General features: G+C 41.9%; 1 protein-coding gene across 8 annotated transcripts in view; it reads left to right on the top strand.

Moving 5' to 3' along the window:
* The window catches only part of YTHDC1 (YTH domain containing 1), a 397,408-nt gene that overhangs the window by 308,858 nt on the left and 65,550 nt on the right, over positions 1 to 23,000 (top strand). For all 8 annotated transcript variants that reach the window (XM_033963055.1, XM_033963075.1, XM_033963093.1 and 5 more), the window contains one exon: positions 3,632 to 3,711. In XM_033963055.1, the coding sequence (XP_033818946.1) occupies positions 3,632 to 3,711 (80 nt within the window). The remainder of the gene's footprint in view (positions 1 to 3,631; positions 3,712 to 23,000) is intronic.

Consider the following 23,000-nt stretch of genomic DNA (forward strand, 5'->3'; position numbering starts at 1 on the left):
CCTAGTTTAAAATGGTGCATCCGTGTAAGAAATATGATGGTGTATACAGTGTCCAAGAATTTCAAGCAAACGTTTCTAATGGTCTGCTGAAAAAGTCATAAAGCAGAGTGTAACTTTCTTCTGAAATCTTCTCTAAACCACAGTAATCAAGCACAGTTTCTTTTCTACTCATAAGTAATATGCAGTGATAAGCTGTAGAAATGAATATCACTGGTGAATCATGTGCATCAAACATTGCCTTGATATCCTGATGTTTTAAGGTCATAACATTGGCTGCATTTCTGGGAGAAGTAATCAGAAATAATTATACCTTATTGAGAAGCATTTATAAACAAGGATGCTTCCAATTTTCAAAAGGTATTTGTGTCATGCGGCTTACTAGGTAAACTTACATAATCTACTGGGTGCTGGGAACACTTAATTTTAGTGCAGAGATTTAATCTGCCACACTCATTATTCATGATTTTTGTGGCTGGCATTCAAAGAAAGACATTGCTGTGTTGCTCATGCTCAGGGTGCTCCATCTTTCTAACCATGGAGGAATTTTACAATCTAATCATGCACTAAATTATCACCCTAAAACAGATGTGTTTTTTGTAGGTTAGCTAGAAAAGGTATGTGATCTTGTACCCAGCGAGAACAGAACAAAGATGAATCTTCAAGTTAAACACAATTACATTGCATTCGTTAAATGGAGAATTATATAGAAACATGACATCAGATAAAGGCCAAATGGCCCATCTATCTGTAGCTCATAAATGTGCTTTTGCATACCCTTGTTACGTGTTCTCTATTCCCTTTTTAATAAATGTTGTGAATTCATTTCACTGTAAGAACTAAATGGTCCCTGCACAAGTACTGTATTAGTTTTCCTAATGTCATCCTTTTATTAATGCCAACAAACTAGGTAATCATAGAAGCCTTTTAAATATTGGCTGTGCCCATCTAGCATTTGCTTATCTTTTGCTTGCAGTTTAATAACCCTGTCTTATTAAGGCATGTTTAATATTATTTAATGAGTGTCCCTTCACATATTTTATTATTTCCTTCCCAAGGCAGCTAATACTGGGACCATAAGCACCAGCAGATAATCGCGGCAGCATTAGGTGCATATGATTCACAAGTAGAGCCATCTCTATATCTTGTTGCTATACTTTATCAATGCAGGTTTTTCCTTCTGCTTTTGCTGTGGTCCAGAGGGAAAAGATTGTGCTCTTTCATTGCTTTAGGCTTTTAAATTTAGAATTCCTATTTGATTTATCCATTTAAATAATAGCATTTACATGTTTGTTGAATAATCATCAGAAAACTAGTTTTAGAAAGCTAGGGTTTACACATATAAATCTGCAATTTATTCATATGACAATGGGTGTGGTTTGGACGGGAATAAGGCAGGACCAAAACACATGTCTTTCCCATTTCAGAATGGGAGTGTATCTATGATCACCTTGATCAATGTTGGATTTATAGTTTTTCCTGGGTACGTATAAGCTTTGTAAAAGTGCTCATTTTTCTGATGCCCCTTAGGAGAGGGATTAGATGAGGTCGCCCTCTTAATCCCCTAGTGTCTTCTCACCTCCCAGAATTCATTGTGTTGAATGATCACAAGTTCAGCACTCGCTCGGAGGCCTCTAAAATGGCATACATAAACATTTGTGAGCAAGTAGATAATTAAGTTCTGAATAGCCAACTTAACACATGTAACTGTGGGCACACTAACATGTAGTTACCTCCTTTGATGTTTTAGTCTTAGATAGTTGTAAAATTGTCATTCTTGCTGCATTTAACTGGTGCATACACATGCTTTCCTGCATGTTATTTTAGAAAAAGCTCTGTTGACAAATCCTTCGCAGACTATTAGAATTTGACATGTCCAAACTTGTCTGTCTCATTTTTTCTATGATACAGTATATCTAAAATGGGGTAATGCAACTGTTTTTCCTATATTTGTAGAACCTACATACTGTATAAGAATGTGATCTATACTAGTGCTGTTGATTAATCATGTTAACATTTATGATTAATACAGAAATGTTATCTGTGATTTAAAATGAATACCATTAGTATTGAACATGGCTTGAATTAAGCCATACCCACCTTGAGGTTGTCCTGGTGATCTAGGGTAGGTCAGTCAGGAGTGATTACCAGTTTGCTTCTGCCTTGTGCCAGTTCCAAGATCAAAATGGCAGTTGACCTATAGCTGTGGCATAGCGGTATTACCACTATGCTGAATATCGTTGCTATCTAGTTAACTGACCGCATAGTGCCACAGCAGCAGAGGATATTCAGCAGCACAGTCAGGGAAGCAACTAAAAATATAATCAACTGATCAAAAATTTAAATCATGTAATTAGGCAATTAAAATGATAGCACTTTTGACTGGGATTCACAATATTTATCCTTAGATTGAGTACATGTAGTATGTTACGGTATTAAGTTTGAAATAATACTATAAATAGTTGATTCCCTGTAATGTTAGCTGCCCTTGTTCTGATACTCTAGTTGGATTTAGTGATATAAAAAGTGAACATAAGGGTGGAAGGTCCCTCCTCTTTTGAAATATTTCAGCTAAAATGAAGTTGCACACACACACTTTGGATTTTTCTGTTTCCAATTCAGTGCTGTTGTAGTAATTGATGGGTTGACAAGTAGATGTTGCTTCCCTCTACAAACTCTGAATTTTTTAAAAGAGAAAATTAAAGTACTCGCCCTAGCTCTGGGTTCAACTGGTAGCTTACAAGATCTAGCTCTAATCTTTTAATAGTCTGTGGAAATTTTCCATAGGACTCTAGTGGTAATTTGTCATAGAATACCACTGATTTGAATCTCACCACCTTTCCAGTAGTTTGTTGAATCATCCTCTATAAGAGGTACGCACAGGTACCTAGGGATTTTTTTTTTTTTTTTTTTTTTTTGGGGGGGGGGCTTTTTAATATTTGAGTGGGAGTTTAAAAGAGTAGGGTGGCCAAATGGATGTGTCAGACTTATGAAGCTTTATGATCCAAAACTTTCCTGTATAAGGGATCATTTCTTGGTTTAATTTTACTTCAGAATGTAGGATGTTGTACACTTTAGAAAGCTTTTCCTTTGTAGAAACAGGAACAGCTAGTAGAGGTATCCCTGTAAACTCTGCTCCATTATTTTTTACTTTTCAAGTTGATAGCAAATGCTTTTTCAGCAGCTGTGTCTTGTGTATGCAGTGGGTTACTTTTTAGGTTGTGTTTAAGAGAGATTGTAGTTCTATTGAGGTAAGGTATATAGTAAATTTTTAGATTTTACATTTTGAAATGAAGTGGGGGTACAACTTAATGCAGTCTTCAGATATTCAAGCTTTCCTGGCACAACACAAGTTGAAAACTTCCTGCTTTAAAGGAGTTTATTTGGATGTGCAGTGTTCAGACTTGACAGACAAGGTGGTCCATTGCATTGTTACTCTGCTTGCATGATTATTTAATTCACATTAGATCTGTGTATCTGACAAATTAGTAAGGCATGTGAAGCTTAGAATGAGCAGAGGAGTCATTTAAAATCACAGAATACAGTGGTTTACAAACCAAATTTGAGGTAGGATGTCAAAGTATACTGTTTTCATATCATTTTCTGTTTAATTTCTGATGTCTAATTTGTGTAGGCGTCGACCTGAAGAGTATGATATTCATAACAGAAAGAAACCAAGAATTGACTATCCCCCTGAATTTCACCAAAGACCAGGTTAATATCTTTACTAATTCTGTAGTAAACTATAAATATTTACTAAAGAAACTAATTTACTGGCCTATGTAGGCTTAATGAACAGTCTTCAGTGTCTTTGTTTAGACTTAGGTTTTAGAGATAACATATCCCTGATTAAGCAATATCGATGAGCTGTGCATATCACTAAATCTCTGAAGGTGTTTAACTTATGTATTTGCTTATCATGTAGCAAAAAAGACTTTGGGCTATCACAATACCTTTGTGGTTGCCCCATGCAGAAATTACCCCTAAATATAAATTTTAGCATATAGTTTGATTATTGAAGATCAGAATCTACTTTGATAAAGTACTAGTGAAATGGGATATAGGGAAGATTAATAGTCACCAAAGGTGTCCAAATACCAAATTGAGTGATGTAGGTCTGCTTTACAGGTCATCTGCAATAAATATTCATGAGATCTGCATGCTGTAGCAGTAGATGGTCTATTTGCAAAATGGTTATCCAGGATATAAGAAAGGCCTCTTTTTAAACAATTTCCAGGGATGTAGATGGTGACTTATTTTTAAAACAGAGTTCTGTGTGTTTTTCCAGGCTACATTTTCTTTCTATTTTCCATGTTTTAAAAACTAAAAGTTCAATGCATCTGTTATGGCAACAATGACCTAATAAAAAAAATGTTTTCTTAAATATTTTTCTACTGTTCATTCTGTATTCCTGCTTTATAGAGACTGAAAGAGGGCGGTCTCCAGTCTCATTGCTTTCTCTCCGTTGTAGCTCATGGCATCCCATTTTTTATTTTGTTTGTCACTTATGTCTCCCCACCCTTATATTTCATTCTACCTCTTATCTCCATATTCTGTTTACATATTCAATTTTTTTCTTCTATCCCCCACCACCCTTCCAGGTTTGTATTGCTGACATTAAGGAATTATATTGAAAAGGGAAAAGTACAAAGACAGAGAAATGCTTCTTGAAAAGTATTCTGCAGTCAGATAACTAACTTCTTAAGTACTTCAAATTTGTTTCTGTTGCACAGGGCATACAAATTCTGACTAATAGATTAACTTCCCCCAATCATGAGCTGTTGCAAAAGGAACCATACATTTTTTTTCTTCAGCTCCACCCCCTTCCCCAATAGGCTGTACCACATCTCCTCAATTTTTTCCTTCTGCAAGTGAGATGGAAGGTGTTCTGAGAATTTTTTGTTTTTCATTTTTTTTATTCTGAACTTTGAGGCTTGCAATGCTTAAAAGGTTCCCAGCAGTCCTTGGACAGCTCTGCCTGTGAGGAGATGTAGACCCTCTGTTGAACAGTGTGCTGCTGGCAGGGCAACTATAAAGGTATCCGTGTAGCCAGCCTTCACTAGCTTGGGGATTGTTCCCCTGGGAGTAAGGCTTACTCCTGATTTATCAGGCGTTTGAGCACAGGCTGTTTGGCCCTGCAATAGTCCGGGAGGACTTTTGACGGCTGCCCGCTATGTTTTCCTTTCCATGTTGCTGTGTGCAGTTCTGTGGGAGGTCTGAGATCTCAGTTCAGCTTTGACCAGACTGGCAGTCTGAGGATAGTAGTGTCCTGGACTGAGTATACACTTGTTTAAGTGAGAAAGCAACAAGGAAAGCGATCCACCAATGAATCCAACGTGGAATAAAACAATCGGTAGACAGTCTGGAGATAATGTCAGGTTTATTCAAGGTGCTCTCAGCAACAGTGCCCGATGTATTTCACTAAACAAGGCTGCTTCGATGGCATTTAACTGTGACAATAAAACAAAATATGTTTGCATATTCAATAACTGTCATAAAAAAACAATCTAAATAAAACATCTGGATAAAACAGACTTTATAAAAACATATCAAAATCTGAAAAGGGGTGGCTTACCTAGCTAGGATCAGAAACATATTCCACAAGGAATGAAGGCTAGCTGATGCAAAAGAACAGCTTAATCCAAATATACAATGCTGTCCAAAAAACAAAGGCATGTCTAAACTAATAATGTTCCAAAGTATGCTCATTAAAAACAATCTCTGTAAAGATTTTTTTTTTTAAACCCCAAAACCTGCAAAATTAAAAGCTAAAAAAAGCATATTCATAGTCTCTTGAGCCTCTGTCAAACAACAAACAGGCAAGCATGTGCACGCAATCAGACTTAAATAGTGAAAAGCCTGATGTTATGAATAATAATGATTTTTGGTGAACTAAAACAGTTGAAACGCTCAGTAAAACTTGTGAAAAAAGTAGTGGAGTATTTAATATAGATAACTTAAAATCAATAGAATATGGAGCCCAAAAATATAAAACAACTTTAAAGATTAGAGAAAATATATAAAAAAAAAACACTTATAACACATGTAATTTCTCAAAATCAAAACGGCTAAAAATCATCTTGATGTTTAAAAGATTTCATGACTACCTAAAAATCAACTTAAAACCATGAAAAAAAGCTTTAAATGGTTAAAATGTGGTCTGAGGTCTCAATTCAGGTTTGGCCTGACTGGTTGCCCGAAGATTGCAGTGACCTGGACTGAGCATATACTTGTTTGAGGCAAGGGTCATCTCTACTATCCAGCTGCAGTGCGATCTGAAGCAGGTAATCTAATATAATAATTGTGTGTCGCGCACACCTAATCAGGCTCTAGGCGACTTGAGGAAAGAAAGGGAAAGGGTAGAGTAGGGGGACAGGAAACCTAAAACTTAGGTGAAATAAGTAAAGGTCAGATGCTTATGATGATCTTAGAAGTTTAGTTGTCGAAGAATGAAGTTTTCAGTTTCTTTTGAAATAAGGTGTGGTTGGTTTCCGTTCTTATAGTCTCTGTGAGTTCATTCCAGATTTTAACTCCTAGGAAGGTGAACATGGGCTGGAAGATTCTTTTGTACTTAAGATTTTTTGTCGAGGGGAAGTTCAATTGGATCCTGTTAAGAATTCTGGGTGAGCTGGACCATGAGAGATTGATGAGTGGAACTGCTGAGTTGCCGTAGATAATGTGATGCATGATACTAGCTGATTTGAATTTCATATGAGCTGTGATGGGTAGGCAGTGGAGTTGTTTGCGGTGGGTTGAAATGGAGTCGTATTTTTTCAGACCAAAGATGAGTCTTACTGCAGTGTTTTGAATCGATTGCATTTTGTGGGTGAGGGTGGCGTTGATTACCAGGTGGGCGGAGTTGCAGTTATCCAGTTGGGATAGAATCATCATCTGGACAATGGTGGCTAAGTGATGTTGGTGGAAGTATGGCCTGATGAGTCTTAGCTGTTTCATGGTAAAGAGGGCTTTCTTTCGAAGATGGGATACTTGCAACTCCATGGATAATGTGAAGTCTAGTATACAGCCAAGAATTTTAGAAGTGTTTTCTACAGTAAGTATGCTGCCTGACTGGAGCGTGATGCTCATTGGTGCTGTTTGTTGGGCATTGTGGAAATAAAGGACTTTAGTTTTGGTGGCATTTAGTTTTAGTTTTTGAGCAGTTGCCCATGCTTGGATTTTTTCTATATTATCAGAGATTTTCTTATGAGTGTCAGTTTGGTTTCCTGCCACCAGTATGAGGAGTAAGATGTCATCTGCGTATGCTCTCATCTTCAAGTTGGATTTCTCTGAGTGAGCTCATGAATAGTTTGAAAAGAGTAGGTGAGAGCTGTGAACCCTGCAGAACTCCACAGAAGGCCCTCCAGTTGTTGGAGTATACATCGTCTTTTTGAGGGTGTATTCTCTGTTCATGAGGAAGTCAGTGAACTAGCGCAGTACCGTATCTGTTATCCCTATCTCAGAGAGTTTTGCTAAGAATAACTGATGATCAACTGAGTCAAAAGCTGCGGATATGTCGAATTGAAGGAGTATGGCCTGTCAGCCTGTACTTAGCAGTTTGATTTGGGTTAGTAAGCTGTTAGTTGTTTATGTGGGTTTCAAGAAGTTTGGTAAGAATGGAGATGCCAGCGATGAGTGGTGAGATCTGTGTTAGAAGATTTAGGAATAGGAGTTGGAGCTTCCGGTAGGCATCCTTGGCTTAGGAATTTGTTCAGGAGGGAGTTGATCCATATGATAATTTCCTTGGGCGCTGATGTGAGGAGGTAGGGGGAAATTGTCTAAGGGGCTGCAATGGGCAGCCAGTTTGCCTAATAGTTTTTGTGTGTCAGATGGATAGGGTAGTGAAGATGGATCAGATGAGATCGGTCTTACTTGTTACGGTGGATTGTTCAGATGCTTTTCTGGAATGTGTTTGTGCTGGTGGCTTGTTGGCTACTTCTGTTTGCACAGTCTTGATCTTGTTCAGGAAGTAATCTGTCAGCTCTTGGGCTGTGGGTGTGTTGAAGTGATCTGTAGTGTTTTGTTTGGGGGGGGGGGTAGCTGTTTTACCAGAAGGAATAATTTTTTGTTGGTGGTGTTTTTAGTTCCTATTGTGTTTACGTAGTAGCATTTCCTGGCTCCTGATATGTTGAATTTATATTTATTGATTGCTGCTTTCCATAACGCTCTGTGGTTTGGCACTTTGTTCTTTCACCATCTCCTTTCCAGTTGTCTGCATAGTTGTTTTTCTGCTCGTAGAGATTATGTGTACCAGGGGGAGGTCCGGCTTTGTATTGTTTGGCGGGGGTGTAGGGGGGAGAGAACATCTAAGGTATTGATTATGGACTTGTTCCAGTTTGCTAGCATTGTTGTGGTGCTGTTTGAGGGAGAGATCAGAGATGTTCGTTACTTGTCTCCAGAAGAGTTCTGGATTGGATTTTTTTTGTATTAGTTTTACTTCTTTTACTGTTTTGCTTGCATGGTTTTCTACTGTGAGGTTCAGATTGAATTTGAGAAGGTAGTGGACAGACCAGGGGATAGGTGACCATTTGATACTTGTGCTGAGGTTGGCGGGGGTAGTAGCAAGCAGGTCAAGGGTTTGTCCTTTTTCGTGAGTTGGGCCTGATGGCATGATATTGATTTGACAGTCTTCATCATTAGAGACATCATTATTGTTGGTCAGTTCGAGAGGTAGGTTGGCATCTCCAATGATGAGCAAGTTGGTGTGTTGGCCTGCCAGGTATGCTATTTCTAATAACTTGGAGACAGTGTTTGAGTGGGAGTTTGAGGGTCTATAGAACAGAAGAATTCCTATGTTGTTTAGTGTGGAATTGGGTTTGTCCTCTAGTTTGCAGGTTATGTATTCCAGGTCTGAGTGGATGGCATGAGTCCAATTCTGTGATGGTATATGAGTCTCTGTAGATTACTGCTAGTCCTCCTCCTCACTTGTGTTTCCTAGGGATCTGGTGTATGTTGTATTCCTTGCGGGCACAGATGAAGTAGATCTGGGCTATTTTGTTCTTTTAGCCACGTTTCTGTGATGGGAGAGAGCTCTGTTATTGGTTGTGATTAATTCATTTAAGAGGAGTAGTTTGTTTGCTACTGACCTTGCGTTAACATACATGCATGGGATTGTGGTGATAGTTTGGTTTGGTATGTTGATGATTGATGGGCTTTAGAGTGATGTTTGCTTTGATAGGAGGTTTTTTCTTTTGTTTGTTGTCTTTATTGCTCTTACTGTGTTTGTTCCAAAGAATAGGTATGATGTTCTGGAGGTGTCGATGTTGATTGTTGTGTAAGGGTTTAAATCTTTGTTGATCGTTTGGTGTAAGGGTTTAAATCTTTGTTGTTGTGTGGGGTGCCATGAGGTGATGGTGCTGCATATAGGAGGCGCACAGTTGGTAGCAGCAATGCAGGTGATAAATAGTAGCGGTAGGATTAGTGTGATTGGGGGTTCTCATTATGTGATCTGAGTATAGGTTGGCCTGGTGGACTTTTCTTTTGGTGTGTGTTACCGTGTTCAGTCGTCACACTTCAGTCGCTGCACAAAGGCACGCACTAAGGTGCGCACCTTTGGCTTGCACCTTAGGCACCGAGCCCAGCACGGCACAGTGAGTACAGGCCCTTATAGCCTCTGGGAAAATTGGGAGGGTCTCTAGATTGATTTTTTGGTGGTTTTTGAGGCTAGATGTAAGGTTCTCCCACCTCCAGAACCGCCTTCCATGAGTTTTTTTGGACCTTATGGCCAGTGTAGCAGATTGTCATCCTAAAGCTTTGCCTGATAGTAGACCACAAGCCTCTAGAGCAGGAGTGTCAAAGTCCCTTCTCGAGGGCCGCAATCCAGTCGGGTTTTCAGGATTGCCCCAATGAATATGCATGGGATCTATTTGTCTGCACTGCTTTCATTGTATGCTAATAGATCTCATGCATATTCATCAGGAAAATTCTGAAAACCTGACTGGATTGCGGCCCTCGAGGACCAACTTTGACACCTATGCTGTACAGGGTCAAGTTGAGCTAATTTCCAAGGCTCAGTATTCGGAAAGAGTTTCTAAAGTACTAGGTGACCTCAATCCTCTGGTTCTCATACCAAAGCAGCCTCCAAGAAATCCCAATGATGCTAGGTCAATAGCTGTACCTCTGCAAATAGGTGGAAGGTTGCCGGCTTATTATGAGGCTTGGGAGAACATTTGCTCAGACCGCTGGGTGCTGCACATCATTTGAGAAATATACAAGCTCGATTTCTGTCACCCACTCCCAGATCTGTTTATGGACCAGTGACCAGAGAAAGTGATCAAATTCCAGGCGACAGTGAGAAGACTCTTAGACATCTAAGCCATGGAACCCGTGCCTCCTGAAGAATCAGGCTTAGGTAGATCTCTTTATACTTCATAGTGCCCAAGAAAGACTCAGAGAACTTGAGACCAATCCTGGGTCTGAAGTCTGTCAAAGTAGCACTAAAAATCCCACAGTTCCGCATGTAGACCATTTGTTCAGTCATTGCAGCAGTGGCTCCAGGGGAATTTCTAGCCTCCATGGATTTAACAGAGGTCTATCTGCATTTTGTCTTCCCAGTGCACAGAAAGTATCTGAGGTTCCACATTCTGGGATACATTTTTGGTTCTCCACACATATCTTTTGGTCTGGCAGCTGCACCACACACATTCACAAAGGTGATGGTTGTGGTAGCTGCACATCTATACAAGGTGGGAATACAGGTGCATCTGTACTTGGACAGTTGGTTGATCACAGCCCCATCCAAGTCATGCAGAAATGGTTCAACTGCTGCAGAACCTGAGTTGGATAGTCAACTTCTGGAAGAGCCACTTAGTACTGTCCCAATCCCTAGAGTATTTGGGAATTTGTTTCAGTACGACAGAAGGCCATGTTTTTATTCCTGAGCCATGCAAACAGATCTGGAGACAAATTTCAGACCTCTTGACAATGCCAGTGTTATTATGTGGCACTATCTCCAGGTATTGGGGTCCATGGCAGCAACCATAGAAGTGGTTCCTTGGGCAAAGGATCATATGCGTCCTCTCCCGGATACCCTATTGTCGCGCTGGTCACTGCAGATAGATCCCCTTTAAATGCATCTGGCTTGGACAAAAGAAACACAGCTTTCATTGGTGGCTTTGGCCAGAGTGTCTGTCGAGGGGCATTCTCCTCTGGATAGCATCATAGGTAATACTGACCACATATGCCTGGGCTCATTGCAGTGGCTGATTCAAGGCCGATGGATTTCCTCTCTAAGGAAATGGTCAATAGGCTGGAGCTGAGAGCCATGCGGTTAGCATTAGACCCTGGAGAAATCCCTGGAAGATGAAACCATCAGAATGTTTTTAGACAATGCCACAGTGTATTTCAACTGGTATGGAGGCACAAGAGATGCTCCATTAATGTTTGAGGCACAGTTATTGCTCCATTGGGTGGACATCATCTGCTGGCAATCTCTGCGGCTCATATAGCAGGGGTAGAAAATGTACAAACCCACTTTGGGTAGTGGTCATTGTCTTGGATTGCCTTTCAATGCATTGTGCATCACTGGGGACAACTGAAGGCCGATCTGGTGGCTTCAGCAGTGAACAAGAAAGCAAACTGATTCTTCAGTCAAAGATTTGAGTCTGGAAGCATCAGACTGGACGTTTTAGTACAACTGTGGTCGAAGAAAGAGCTGCTGTACTTATTTCCCCCATGTCCCCTTATAGGCCAGGTTCTTCATAGAATAACTCTCCACCCAGGATTGGTAATTCTGGTAGCTCTGAGTTGGCCACGTCAGCCTTGGTATGTGGATCTAGTGCATCTGCAGAGAGACAAAGGTCTCAAATTACCAGTTTATCGGGATTTGCTGTCACATAGTCTGGTAACCATATAAAATCTGGAATGCTTTAGTCTTACATCATGGTTCTTGAGCGCATAACTTTTGCCCAGAAAGGGAATTCAGAGGTGGTTATCACTACTCCCCTTAAAGCTAAGAAGTCTGCAACAGTTGCAGCATGTGGTAAGACTGGAAGATATTTGAACTTTGTGCTAAGAAAAATGTAGAACCCTTCAGGGCTCCGATTTCAGTAGTCTTGGCATTTCTGCAGGCTGGACTTGAAGGATCTAGCAGTTGAATCCCTCAAAGTACAGGTAGCTAACTTTTCATGCTTTAGAGCCTGAGTGGATGAGGTTTCACTGGCTTCTCATCCAGATATAGCCAGATTTTTGAAGGAAGTACCCAAAGTTGCATCCTCTGGTGAGACAACCTTTTCTGTCATGGAACCTTAACATTGTTTTGCAGAGTCTCAGAAAGGCATGACTTCTGGATCTTAGTTAGAGCTTTTTAGTGGCTATTGTCTCGGCAAGACGAGTCTTGGAATTACAGGTTCTTTAATTCATGGAGCTGTTCCTCAGGATTACAGAAGCTGGGATCTCTTTGTGAACAGTGCCTTCTTTTTTTGCCAAAGGTAGTTTTGGCTTTCTTGTCAACCAAGAGGTCTGACTGCCTGTGTTTCAGTCCACAGGTTTGAAGAAACAAGACAAAGTGTTGAAACTACTGGATGTGAAGAAAGTTCTCCTCCGTTATCTTGAAGTCACTGACTTCCGGCTCTCCGATATCTGTTTGTCCTAACCAGTACAGCCAGGCAAGGCTAGACAGTGTCTTAAGGCATCTATTTCCAGATGGATATGAATGGCGATTTCGTCAACACACATTAGCTGTGGTAAACCACCACCAATGTCTTTGACCACATTCCACTAGAAGTGTAGCTGCTTCATGGGTGGAAGCCTGGGCGATTCTGCTCGAGGAGATTTGCAGAACGGGTGCACGGTCCACACTTCAAACTTTTACAAAGTTTTATAGAGTGGACATGGCAGCACAAAAAGACTCTGCTTTCGTGTCCTCAGTGTTAAGGTCAGTATCCTGCCCTAGATTCCAGAGACTGCTTTGATACATCCCATTAGTCAGGGCTCATATGCTCTATGCTATGTTAGGTTCTGACATCAATAATTTTCTTTCTGTTAGGGCATATGAGTTCTGATGCCTCGCCCTGTCAGTGTAAACATTCACTTGCTTAATGTCTCAAAACAAGTATATCTGTCCAGAACTTGAGATGTTCTCATGCCAGTCAGATATAAGGAGTACAATGCCACGTTATCGTTACTAATGCAATTGAGGGTATTCAGACTCCATAAATTTTAGTGCTGGTTGCACTCTGATAGGTGGATTGTTTGGTCCACCTTATTTTATGTTTTGATTAACATTGTTATTCTAGTTACAGAGCAGAATAAAAGTGTCTTGTCAGGGAAGTTAAACTAAACTAAACCTTAAGTTTGTATACCGCATCATCTCCACAGAAGTAGAGCTCGGCATGGTTTACAGGAATTAATATAGAAAGGAACTCCAAAGAAAAGTAGAAGAACTTGGTACAGAGAAGTTTAGAGAGACTTAGTATATCGAAGAGGGAGAGGTCGTTACATTTTAGAGAAAAGCCATGTTTTTAAATGTTTTCGGAAGAGTTGGAGGGAGGTCAGACTCCGAAGCGGGATAGTAAAGCTGTTCCAGAGTTCGGTGATCCTGAAGAAGAGAGATGTCCCTAATTTTCCTGCATGGGATATGCCTTTTAATGAGGGGAAGGATAGTTTGAATTTTTGAGTAGATCTGGTGGTGTTGGGATTTGAGGAGTTCCAAGATAGTGGAAAAAGGGGAGGAAGGATGCCGTGTAGAAACTTGAAGGTTAGGCAGGCGCATTTGTAGTGAACTCTTAAGGATTACTGGGAGCCAGTGAAGCTTAGACAGAAGCAGGGAGACATCGAATTTGCTTTTCGAAAAGATTAATTTAGCCGCGGTGTTCTGAATCCGCTGGAGTCTAAGAAGGCTTTTCTTTGTTAGGTTAGGTAGTTGGAGTTACAGTAATCCAGTCTGGAAAGAATGATGGGTTGAACGAGGACAGCAAAGTGTTGTTGATGGAAGCAGTATCTCACTTTCCTTAACATGTGAAGATTGAAAAAGCATTTTTTTACTAGGGAGTTAAGGTGGTCGTTAAAGGACAGTGTAGAATGAATGATGATGCTCAGAACATTGCTTGAGTGTTCAAGCTGCAAAGTGGTGCCAGAGGAAAGTGGGATGAGGGTGGGCAGCTGATCTAATTTTGGGCCGAGCCATAGTAGTTTTGTTTTGGTCTCGTTTAGTTTCATTTGTACGGTGAGGGCCCAGGATTGGAGGTTTGATATACATGAAGAGATGTTCTCAGAGAGATTGGTGAGGTTAGAGTCGGTCTAGAGGAGGACAAGGATGTCATCAGCGTAGGTGTAAAGTGTTTCCAAGGGGGATAGTTGGAGGAGTTTCAGGGAGGACATATAAACATTGAAAAGAATCTGAGATAGAGGTGAACCCTGGGGAACTCCACAAATCGGTTTCCAAGGGAGGGATGAGGAGCCATTCATGTTAACGAAGTAGGAGCGGGAACGTAAGAATTTTGAGAACCAATCTAGGACTGTTGAGTTTATGCCAATTTCAGAAAGTTGAAGAATTAGTATATCATGATGGACAATATCGAAAACCACAGAAAGGTCGAATTGAAGAAGAACAGCGAACTTATTGCAAGAGTGAAGTTGTTGGACCTTTGAAATTAATGAGGCCAGTAGGGATTCGGTGCTAATGTTGGGTCTGAAGCCGTGTTGGTAGGGTAGGAGAATGGAGAATCTCTCAAGATAGGATGAGAGTTGGGTGGATATGATAGACTCCAGCATCTTGGTCAGGAGAGGAATATTTGCTATTGGGCGATAGCTGGCTGGTGTGGAGGGGTCTAGATCCGCTTTTTTCAGAAGTGGGGATAAGGCAATGTGTCCCATTTCTGCAGAAAATAGACCTGAAAGTAGGGCAGAATTTATAAGTTTGGTGAGAGATGAGATGGCTTGTGTGGGAATTTTCTCGTATAGGTAGGAGGGGAGAGGGTCCAAGGTACAATTGCAGGATTTCAACTTGAGGCAGACTTTAGCGACCTGGGAATTGGATACGAGCTCGAAGGCGGTCCAGGATCTGTCCCCATACCCCTCCTTCTTATGTTTCCTATTGTAATGGTTATTGACTGCTTTGATACAAACTGACACAATGCAGTACAGCCCTCTGGGAAAGAAGGTGGAGCTGAAGAAAAAGTGTATTCCTTCTGCACCAGCTTGCGATTGGATGAAGTTAAACCCATTAGGCAGGACTCGTATGTCCTGCTAACAGAAAGATTATTATAAAGGTAAGAACCTAATCTTTTCTTAGACCAGGGGTGCCCACATTTTTTTGACTTGCGAGCTACTTTTAGAATGACCAAGTCAAAATGATCTACCAACAATAAAATTTTTTTAAAAATCCACAAAGCACTCTGTACGTAGAGAAAATGTTAATTATAATTTATATTTGGGGGTTTTTTCAAAGAGATCAAGGCAGATGACTTTAAAATATGGAATATTAAGTGTATGTTTTTGATGTATAAAATGTATTTGTGGTTACACTTACTGTAAGTTTTGAAAATAATAAAGATTTGGGAAAAAAATATGCAATGTCACCTTAGTAAGAACTATACAAAAATAGACAAATATACCCCCTCCCCTTTTACTAAACCGCAATAGCGGTTTTTAGCACAGGTAGCTGCGCTGAATGCCCCAAGCTGCTCCTTATGCTCATAGGCTCCCTGCGCTAAAAACTGCTATTGCGGTTTAGTAAAAGGGGGCCATAGTGCAAAATATAGATAGCAGATATAAATTCTCAAAATGGACACATTTTGACCACTAAATTGAAAATGAAATCATTTTTCCTACCTTTGTTGTCTGGTGATTTCATGAGTCTCTGGTTGCACTTCCTTCTGACTGTGCATCCAATATTTCTTCCCTTCTTTCTGCCTCCTGCATGCTTCCTCTCCTCCAGACCTCATTCCATTCCCCAACCAACATCTCCATGAGTTCAACTTTTTTTTCCTCTCTCCCTGCCTGCCCCCTGCCAACCAACACACTCCATTCCCTCCCCCTTCTTTCTTTCATTCTCTCTCTCCTTGCCCCTCTTTTTTCTTTCCATCTGAACATAAGAACATAAGAGATGCCGCTACTGGGTCAAACCAGTGGTCCATCATGCCCAGCAGTACGCTCACGCGGCGGCTCTTTTGGTCAGAGACCAGTGCCTAACTGAGACTAGCCCACCAGCGTACATCCGTGTTCAGTAGGAACATGTCTAACTTTGTCTTGAATCCCTGGAGGGTGTTTTCCCCTATGACAGCCTCTGGGAGAGCGTTCCAGTTTTCCATCATTCTCTGGGTGAAGAACTACTTCCTTACGTTTGTACGAAATCTATCCCCTTTCAACTTTAAAGAGTGCCCTCTCGTTCTCCCTACCTTGGAGAGGGTGAACAACCTGTCCTTATCTATTAAGTCTATCCCCTTCAGTACCTTGAATGTTTCGATCATGTCCCCTCTCAATCTCCTCTGTTCGAGGGAGAAGATGCCCAGTTTCTCTAATCTGTCACTGTACGGCAGCTCCTCCAACCCCTTAACCATCTTAGTCGCTCTTCTCTGGACCCTTTCGAGTAGTACCATGTCCTTCTTCATGTACGGTGACCAGTGCTGTACGCAGTAATCCAGGTGAGGGCGCACCATGGCCCGGTAAAGCGGCATGATAACCTTCTCCGATCTGTCTTTCTCCCCCCCCCCCATATTTCTCCCTTCTTCCCCAATGCCGCAAAAGCCAGCACCGGACCCACAAACCTTCCTTCCCCCAAACGTCAATTCTGACGTTGGAGAGGAAGTTCCGGAACGTCCTCTCTGAAGTCAGAATTGATTGGTGGGGGGGAGATTGTGGGCCCAGTGCTTGTGCAGTGGTTGCACACGCTTGGTTTTTGCTGCATTAGGGAAGCATGGAGAACGTAAAGGCAACACGTGTCCACGATCGACTTGCGTTGCCCATGCTATCTACTGGTCGATCGTGATCGACCTTTTGGACACCCCTGCCTTAGACTGTAGGTATAATTAATTTTAATATTGTTACAAGGGTAGAAAATCTTTTTCATCAAATCCACATGACTGGCTTGGGTTCTAAGAAGTAGAGAATTACATGGGGAATGTTTCCCATGGCTAACCCGCAGGAATGGGGGAAAAAAATTGGCTCTTTGTCGCGGGTATGGGAACAAGGCTTTTCACCACCCCATGGAGCGGTAAATGGCCTTGTCCCCACAATGGATCTGCCGTGAGTCGCCTCCCTTCCCTTCTCAACCCTCCTGTCCAGCAGCCCCTCTCCCTCTCTTTTGTGGGTTAAACAGGCCCCTCCCTCACACCCTCCCTTGTTTCTGATTGCTTGTCAAAACTGGCAAAATAATCCCTAGACAAACCTGTGATTCCCCTGGGTTGGCCCCTTTGCACCTCTTAGGTGGACCTACCAGCCTCTTAGAAGTTTTGTAGAAGAGGCAATATCACACACAGAGCTGCTCCAGGATCTTCTGGCTGAGTCCCTCCTTCCAGTGTAACTTCCGGCAAAACCGGAAGCACATCCAGTCTGTAATACCAATACTAATGAATTGAACAATGATCAAATGGCTGACTTGCAGGTTTCCTGTGACATTAAACTCTGCCCAAGAGACATCATGATTTCTTGTAGAATGAGCCTTCAGAATTGCAGGAACCTCTGATGCCTTTGTATTAAGTGATGTTACTGCCTCTTTAATATGGTGGGCTACTGATCTCTGAGGCCACCTCTCCTTTCCTAGACCCATCAAAGAAAATAGCTTATGCAATCACCAAACTTCTTCCATTCTCTTCAAATAACAGCTTAAGGTCCTTGTGGCAGGGTCCAGTCCGGGCTTTCCTGGAACCCTGTGCACGCTCACACACAAACAGCATAAACACTCGTGGAAAATATAAGGAAAAGCTTTTAATCACTCTTCTGAGCCTATTCCCTCACAGACTCAGGAGAAGCAGTTTCTCTATTCAAATAAACAGCCAAACCCATAAACATATTCCAGTCCTCAGTATAATAAGCTGGACTTACCTCAGTAAGCCATGTATCAAAAGTCTCACAATGTCAGCCCTTTTAACAGTCTTTGACAGATTTCTCGACTTTCCAGGGTTCTCCTTTACCCATGGCTAGAGAAGCTTCTCTTGTCTGAAACTTTTCCCTCAGGATCTTCTTTGTCAGGGACCTCTCGCCCGGGGACTCTTTGCCAGAGCCCTCTCTCTCACGAACCTCTCTCAACTGATCTCGGGCTAAACCATATATTTCCCTTCCTGCCTGAGCTCCGTCCCTGTGACTCAGCATAATTGCCCCAGCCTCTCTAAGGTGGCTCAGCTGTGAGCTGCTGAGCTCAGTTTTATCCTAAGATGTGTAGTTCATCCCCTGTCTGACTAGCACCCCTTGCTTCCCAATGGTATAACTGTAGCATTGGAGAGGAAAAACCCTTTAATCCTTCACAGTCCTTCTCACATCCAACTGACTGACTTTGCAAAACACCAAGAAAGTAAAAAACTGATTCACATTCAACAATGATGCAACCTTGGGCAGAAAGGAATGAATCGGAACTAACACTACTTTCTCTTTAGATATCAGAAAGGGTTCTCAACATGACAAAGCCTGATGCTCTGAAATCCTCCTTACTGAACAAAGAATCACCAAAAAGATGATTTACAAAATCTTTCCTTGACAGGCTCAGATTCCAAGAGGTGCTACAAGATGCCAAAAGGGCTTAAACACAGTTTAACTCTTCAGACAAATCTCAAAATATCTGCATTGGATGTCAAAGAATGACTATAAACCAACCCCTATAGCAAGAAATGGCCACTATCTATACTTTTAATAAGGCTAGGGGCTAATCCCTTTATTTAAGCCACCCTGAAAAAAATTCCAAATGGATGACTTTAAGGGCCTGCCAGTCACTATACCACTACAGAGTGCAGACTTTACTTTTATTCTTTTTTTTAAACAGCTGGCCCCCTCCAGATGCAGGGGAGCAGCCAGACACCCTAACAAGAGTCTTTATGGTAGTGGGTGGACTTGGTCCACTCAAGTTTAACTCGTGGGGCCAAAGGGGTTAGCACCAGCCTGGCCATTCCTTTTTTTTTTTTTTTAACTTTCTGGGAAGGAAATGCCAAATTTTGATAACCTACTCTAAGAATCCTCCAGACCTGGCCTATTAAATCAGTCACTGACTGAACAGGATGCCTTATCTACCATCTGCTAAAGACTGAGACATACTGAGTTGCTGCACAGGATACTTAAAGAATGTCACTGGTTCTTCTGGCTGGAAAAGAAAACCCAAACATCTGGACTAGTCCAGTGCAGGGATTTTTGGGATTACCACAACAAATATGCATGAGATAAATTTGTATAAAATGGAAGTAGTGCATGCACATTTACCTTATGCATATTCATTGTGGGCATTCTGAAAACTTGACTAGCTTGATTCAGAACCTCTGGTCTAATAAGACGATAAGGAATTTAACTATGTAAAAACTGGATTGGGCAATCTGTGGCCTTTGAACCAAAACTGGCTAAATTGTGCTTTCTGGATTGTGCCTCACTGCATAAGAATGTGTTGCCTCCAGCCTGCCAATGCCATTTTTTCCATGGCAGCTCTACAGACATAGAAAGTGGCAGTTTAACTATTAGGTGAACTAGATAGCTACCTAGGATAGCAGCTAGGGGGGAGGGGGGCAGCATGGAGCAGCTATAGTGAAGGTAGGAACAATGGGGTCCCGACAGCTACTCAAAACTGTCATCTATTTTTACCAAAAAGAGAGCCCAAGGAGGCCTCTACAATGAGACAATCAAGGCACAATAAAGGAGTCATGAGGATGAGATGCCAATAATTCAGCCACGGGTGTAAAATTCAAAGTTCACTTTATTGATAGTAGCACTGTGAGAACTCTACCATCACCAAAAGGAGGGTAAGTGAAATTCACCATAAACACGCAGATATTATTAGTAAAACTTCCCCCTTTTTTGATATATTCTCAGTGCCTACTATTAAATCTCTGTCCACTTCTTTCTGTGAAGGAAGCCTATACATCTAAACTCCAAACCTCCGCTCAATCTGCCTCCAGTTGTTTGGAATCTTAATGTAGTCCTAGCCAATTTTGATGAAACCACCCTTGGCGTCTACTCATCTTAAGTTTCTCATTCAGAAAGTGGTCATCTTGATTTCTCTCATTCTGCCGAACTCCGTCCAGAATACCGGCGGGGTTCTTATGCTTTGTTTAGCCACGGGTTCCTGAGGAAGGGGCACATCGAGTTCCGAAAACCAAGCCTGGTTGAACCTTATTGAGGTCTACTGGAAGAATTCTAGCCCTGTTGATGGCAGGCTAAACTGATCAAGAACTAAGCTAAGTGCTTTTTTCAACTTTATTGAGGAGAGTTGGTCTTTTCAGAGCGCTTCACTGATAAAAATTTACACACGTTCTTTTTGAATTGACTTTATTATGTCTCTGTTTATTTGAGCACACGGACATGTCCCTCCAACCAACTCAATGTCTTCAGTTCATCGGGGCTATTCTGGATACTACTCTCATGAGGGCGTTTCTTCCTACAGATCGCCTAGCTGCCTTGCTTCATCTTTGCCAACAGATGTTTCAGCTGCAAACAATCTCTGCGAGACTCATGATGGTTCTCCTGGGCCACATGGCCTCCATAGTTCATGTCACCCCACTAGCCAAATTGCATCTTCACACTCCTCAGTGGGCCCTAGCTTCTCAGTGGTGTCAGGCGACAGATCCGCTCTCACAGCATATCTCTGTAATCTCATCTCTTCTGCAATCGCTCCACTGATGGATGACCTCTTCCAATCTATCCAAAGGTCTTCTTTTCCATCATCCTCCGCATCACCAGGTATTCACGACAGATGCTTCTCCCTACACCTGGGGAGCGCACATGAACGGCCTTCAAAAGCAGGATTATTGGACTTCCAAAGAACGCAAATTTCACATCAATTTGCTGGAGCTCAGAGCGTTGTATTACGCACTAAAAGCTTTTCAACACCTCCTGGCCGACCAAGTTCTCCTCCTTCGCAAGGACAATCAAGTAGTGATGTATGGAGGCATGGACGCTCTTACCCTTTGTCAAGAGGCTCAAAAGATTTGGCTTTGGGCGACCGCTCACAATTTTTTTCTGAAAGCAGTCTACATACAGGGCGAACAGAATTCTTTAGCAGACAACCACAGCAGAATTCTCAAGACTCGCGAATGAACACTCAGCTTGACAACTCTTCAGTCCAACTGTTCAGTCCCCACAACCACGAACTGCCCCACTTCTGCTCCAGGATTTACTCTCCTCACCGCCTGAAAGCAGATGTATTTCTTTTGGATTGGACACAATCATTCCTCTATGCGTTCCCTCCCACTCCTTTCATGCTGAAAACTCTTTTCAAACTCAAGCAGTAGTCAGCCATCATGATACTCATAGCTCCTCGGTGGCCCAGACAACATTGGTTCTCCCTTCTACTTCAACTCAGCACCAGGGAACCCATACTTCTTCCAATATTTTCTACTCTGCTTACACAGAATCAAGGAGCTCTTCTTCATCCCAACCTGCAATCGTTACACTTGACAGCTTGGTATCCCTCAGGCTGACATCATTGCATCTCTCTCAGCCTGTCCGCACAAACCGGCCACTCAACAGTGTTATCAACAAAAGTGGACTCGGTTTTCTTCTTGGTGTCACCATCATCATCGTCATTATCTAGCTTCCTTGTCAATGGAATTTGTGCTGGATTATCTCCTTCATCTCTCTGATTAAATCTACATCTATCAGAGTCCATCTCAGCGCTATTACAGCTTTTCACATGCCAGTCGAGGGGAAGCCTCTCGCTGCTCATCCATTGGTCTCCTGATTCATGGTTCAGGGCTTTTCAATGTTAAACCACCTCTCAAGCCTCCACTTGTCGTCTGGGACCTTAATGTAGTTCTTTCCAGGTTGATGAAACCACCATTTGAACCAATGGTAACAGTTCATCTCAAATTTCTCACCTAAAAAGTAATTTTTCTCATCTCCCTCACTTCTGCCAGGAGGGTCAGTGAGCTACAAGCGTTGGTTGCAGATCCACCTTTCATTGTTTTTTACCATGATAAAGTAGTTCTATGCACGCATCCTAAGTTTCTACCGAAAGTAGTTACGGACTTTCATCTCAATCAGTCCATTGTTCTTCCAGTTTTTTTCCTAAGCCTCATTCTCATCCAGGAAAAACGGCACTGCACACTTTGGATTGTAAATGTGCTTTGGCCTACTACATTGATCAGACAAAGACTCATAGAACATCTCCCCAACTCTTCATCTCATTTGATCCTAACAAGTTGGGTCATCCTGTCACCAACTATCCAACTGGTTGGCTGCCTATATCTCATTCTGCTATACTCAGACCGGACTGCCTCTGGAGAGTCGTGTCCAAATCTTTGTGGCTTTCGACACTAACAGACTTGGAGCTCCTTTTACAAAGAGAACCATCTCTACTTGGCTGGCCTTACAGGGCCATTTCACAGCCCACAATATAAGGGCTATGGCAGCTTCAGTAGCTCATTTCTGCTCTACATATATTGAGCAACAAAGAAACCCAGTAAGAGGAGTACTGAAAACTTATCGAGAGAACAAGTCTCCCCTGACCCAAGAGATGGGGTGAGGGGAAGAGACAGCTCAATGAGACAACCTAAAATTTTTTTTTAAGTAAATGGGAAGCCCTCAGTCTCACAGCCTGCAGTGGGGAACTAGCCCTTAATACACCAGCTGTCAGTCATACACCCAGAAGGGTATTATCTGTGAAACATCCCCAGGCAAGTGAAACTTAAAACGTGAATTAACTAGTGCACAAACTAGTATGCTAAAAGTGAAATAATTAAATAAACAAAACAAAAAGCTAGTTAGGCTGTCTCTGCCCCTCATCCGAGGGTATAGCAGCATCCAAAATCGTCCAAGCCAGCACAATCACAAGCTGAACATGAAGTTAAATCTGGAGTAGATAAATGTGTAGCCAGCATAAATTGAACCTGTCCAACAGGGCTCTGTTTTGAGGGGAAAACCCTGTTCCTCAGGAA

Source organism: Geotrypetes seraphini, chromosome 1, assembly GCF_902459505.1.
Source record: "Geotrypetes seraphini chromosome 1, aGeoSer1.1, whole genome shotgun sequence".
Classification (NCBI taxonomy): Eukaryota; Metazoa; Chordata; class Amphibia; order Gymnophiona; family Dermophiidae; genus Geotrypetes; species Geotrypetes seraphini.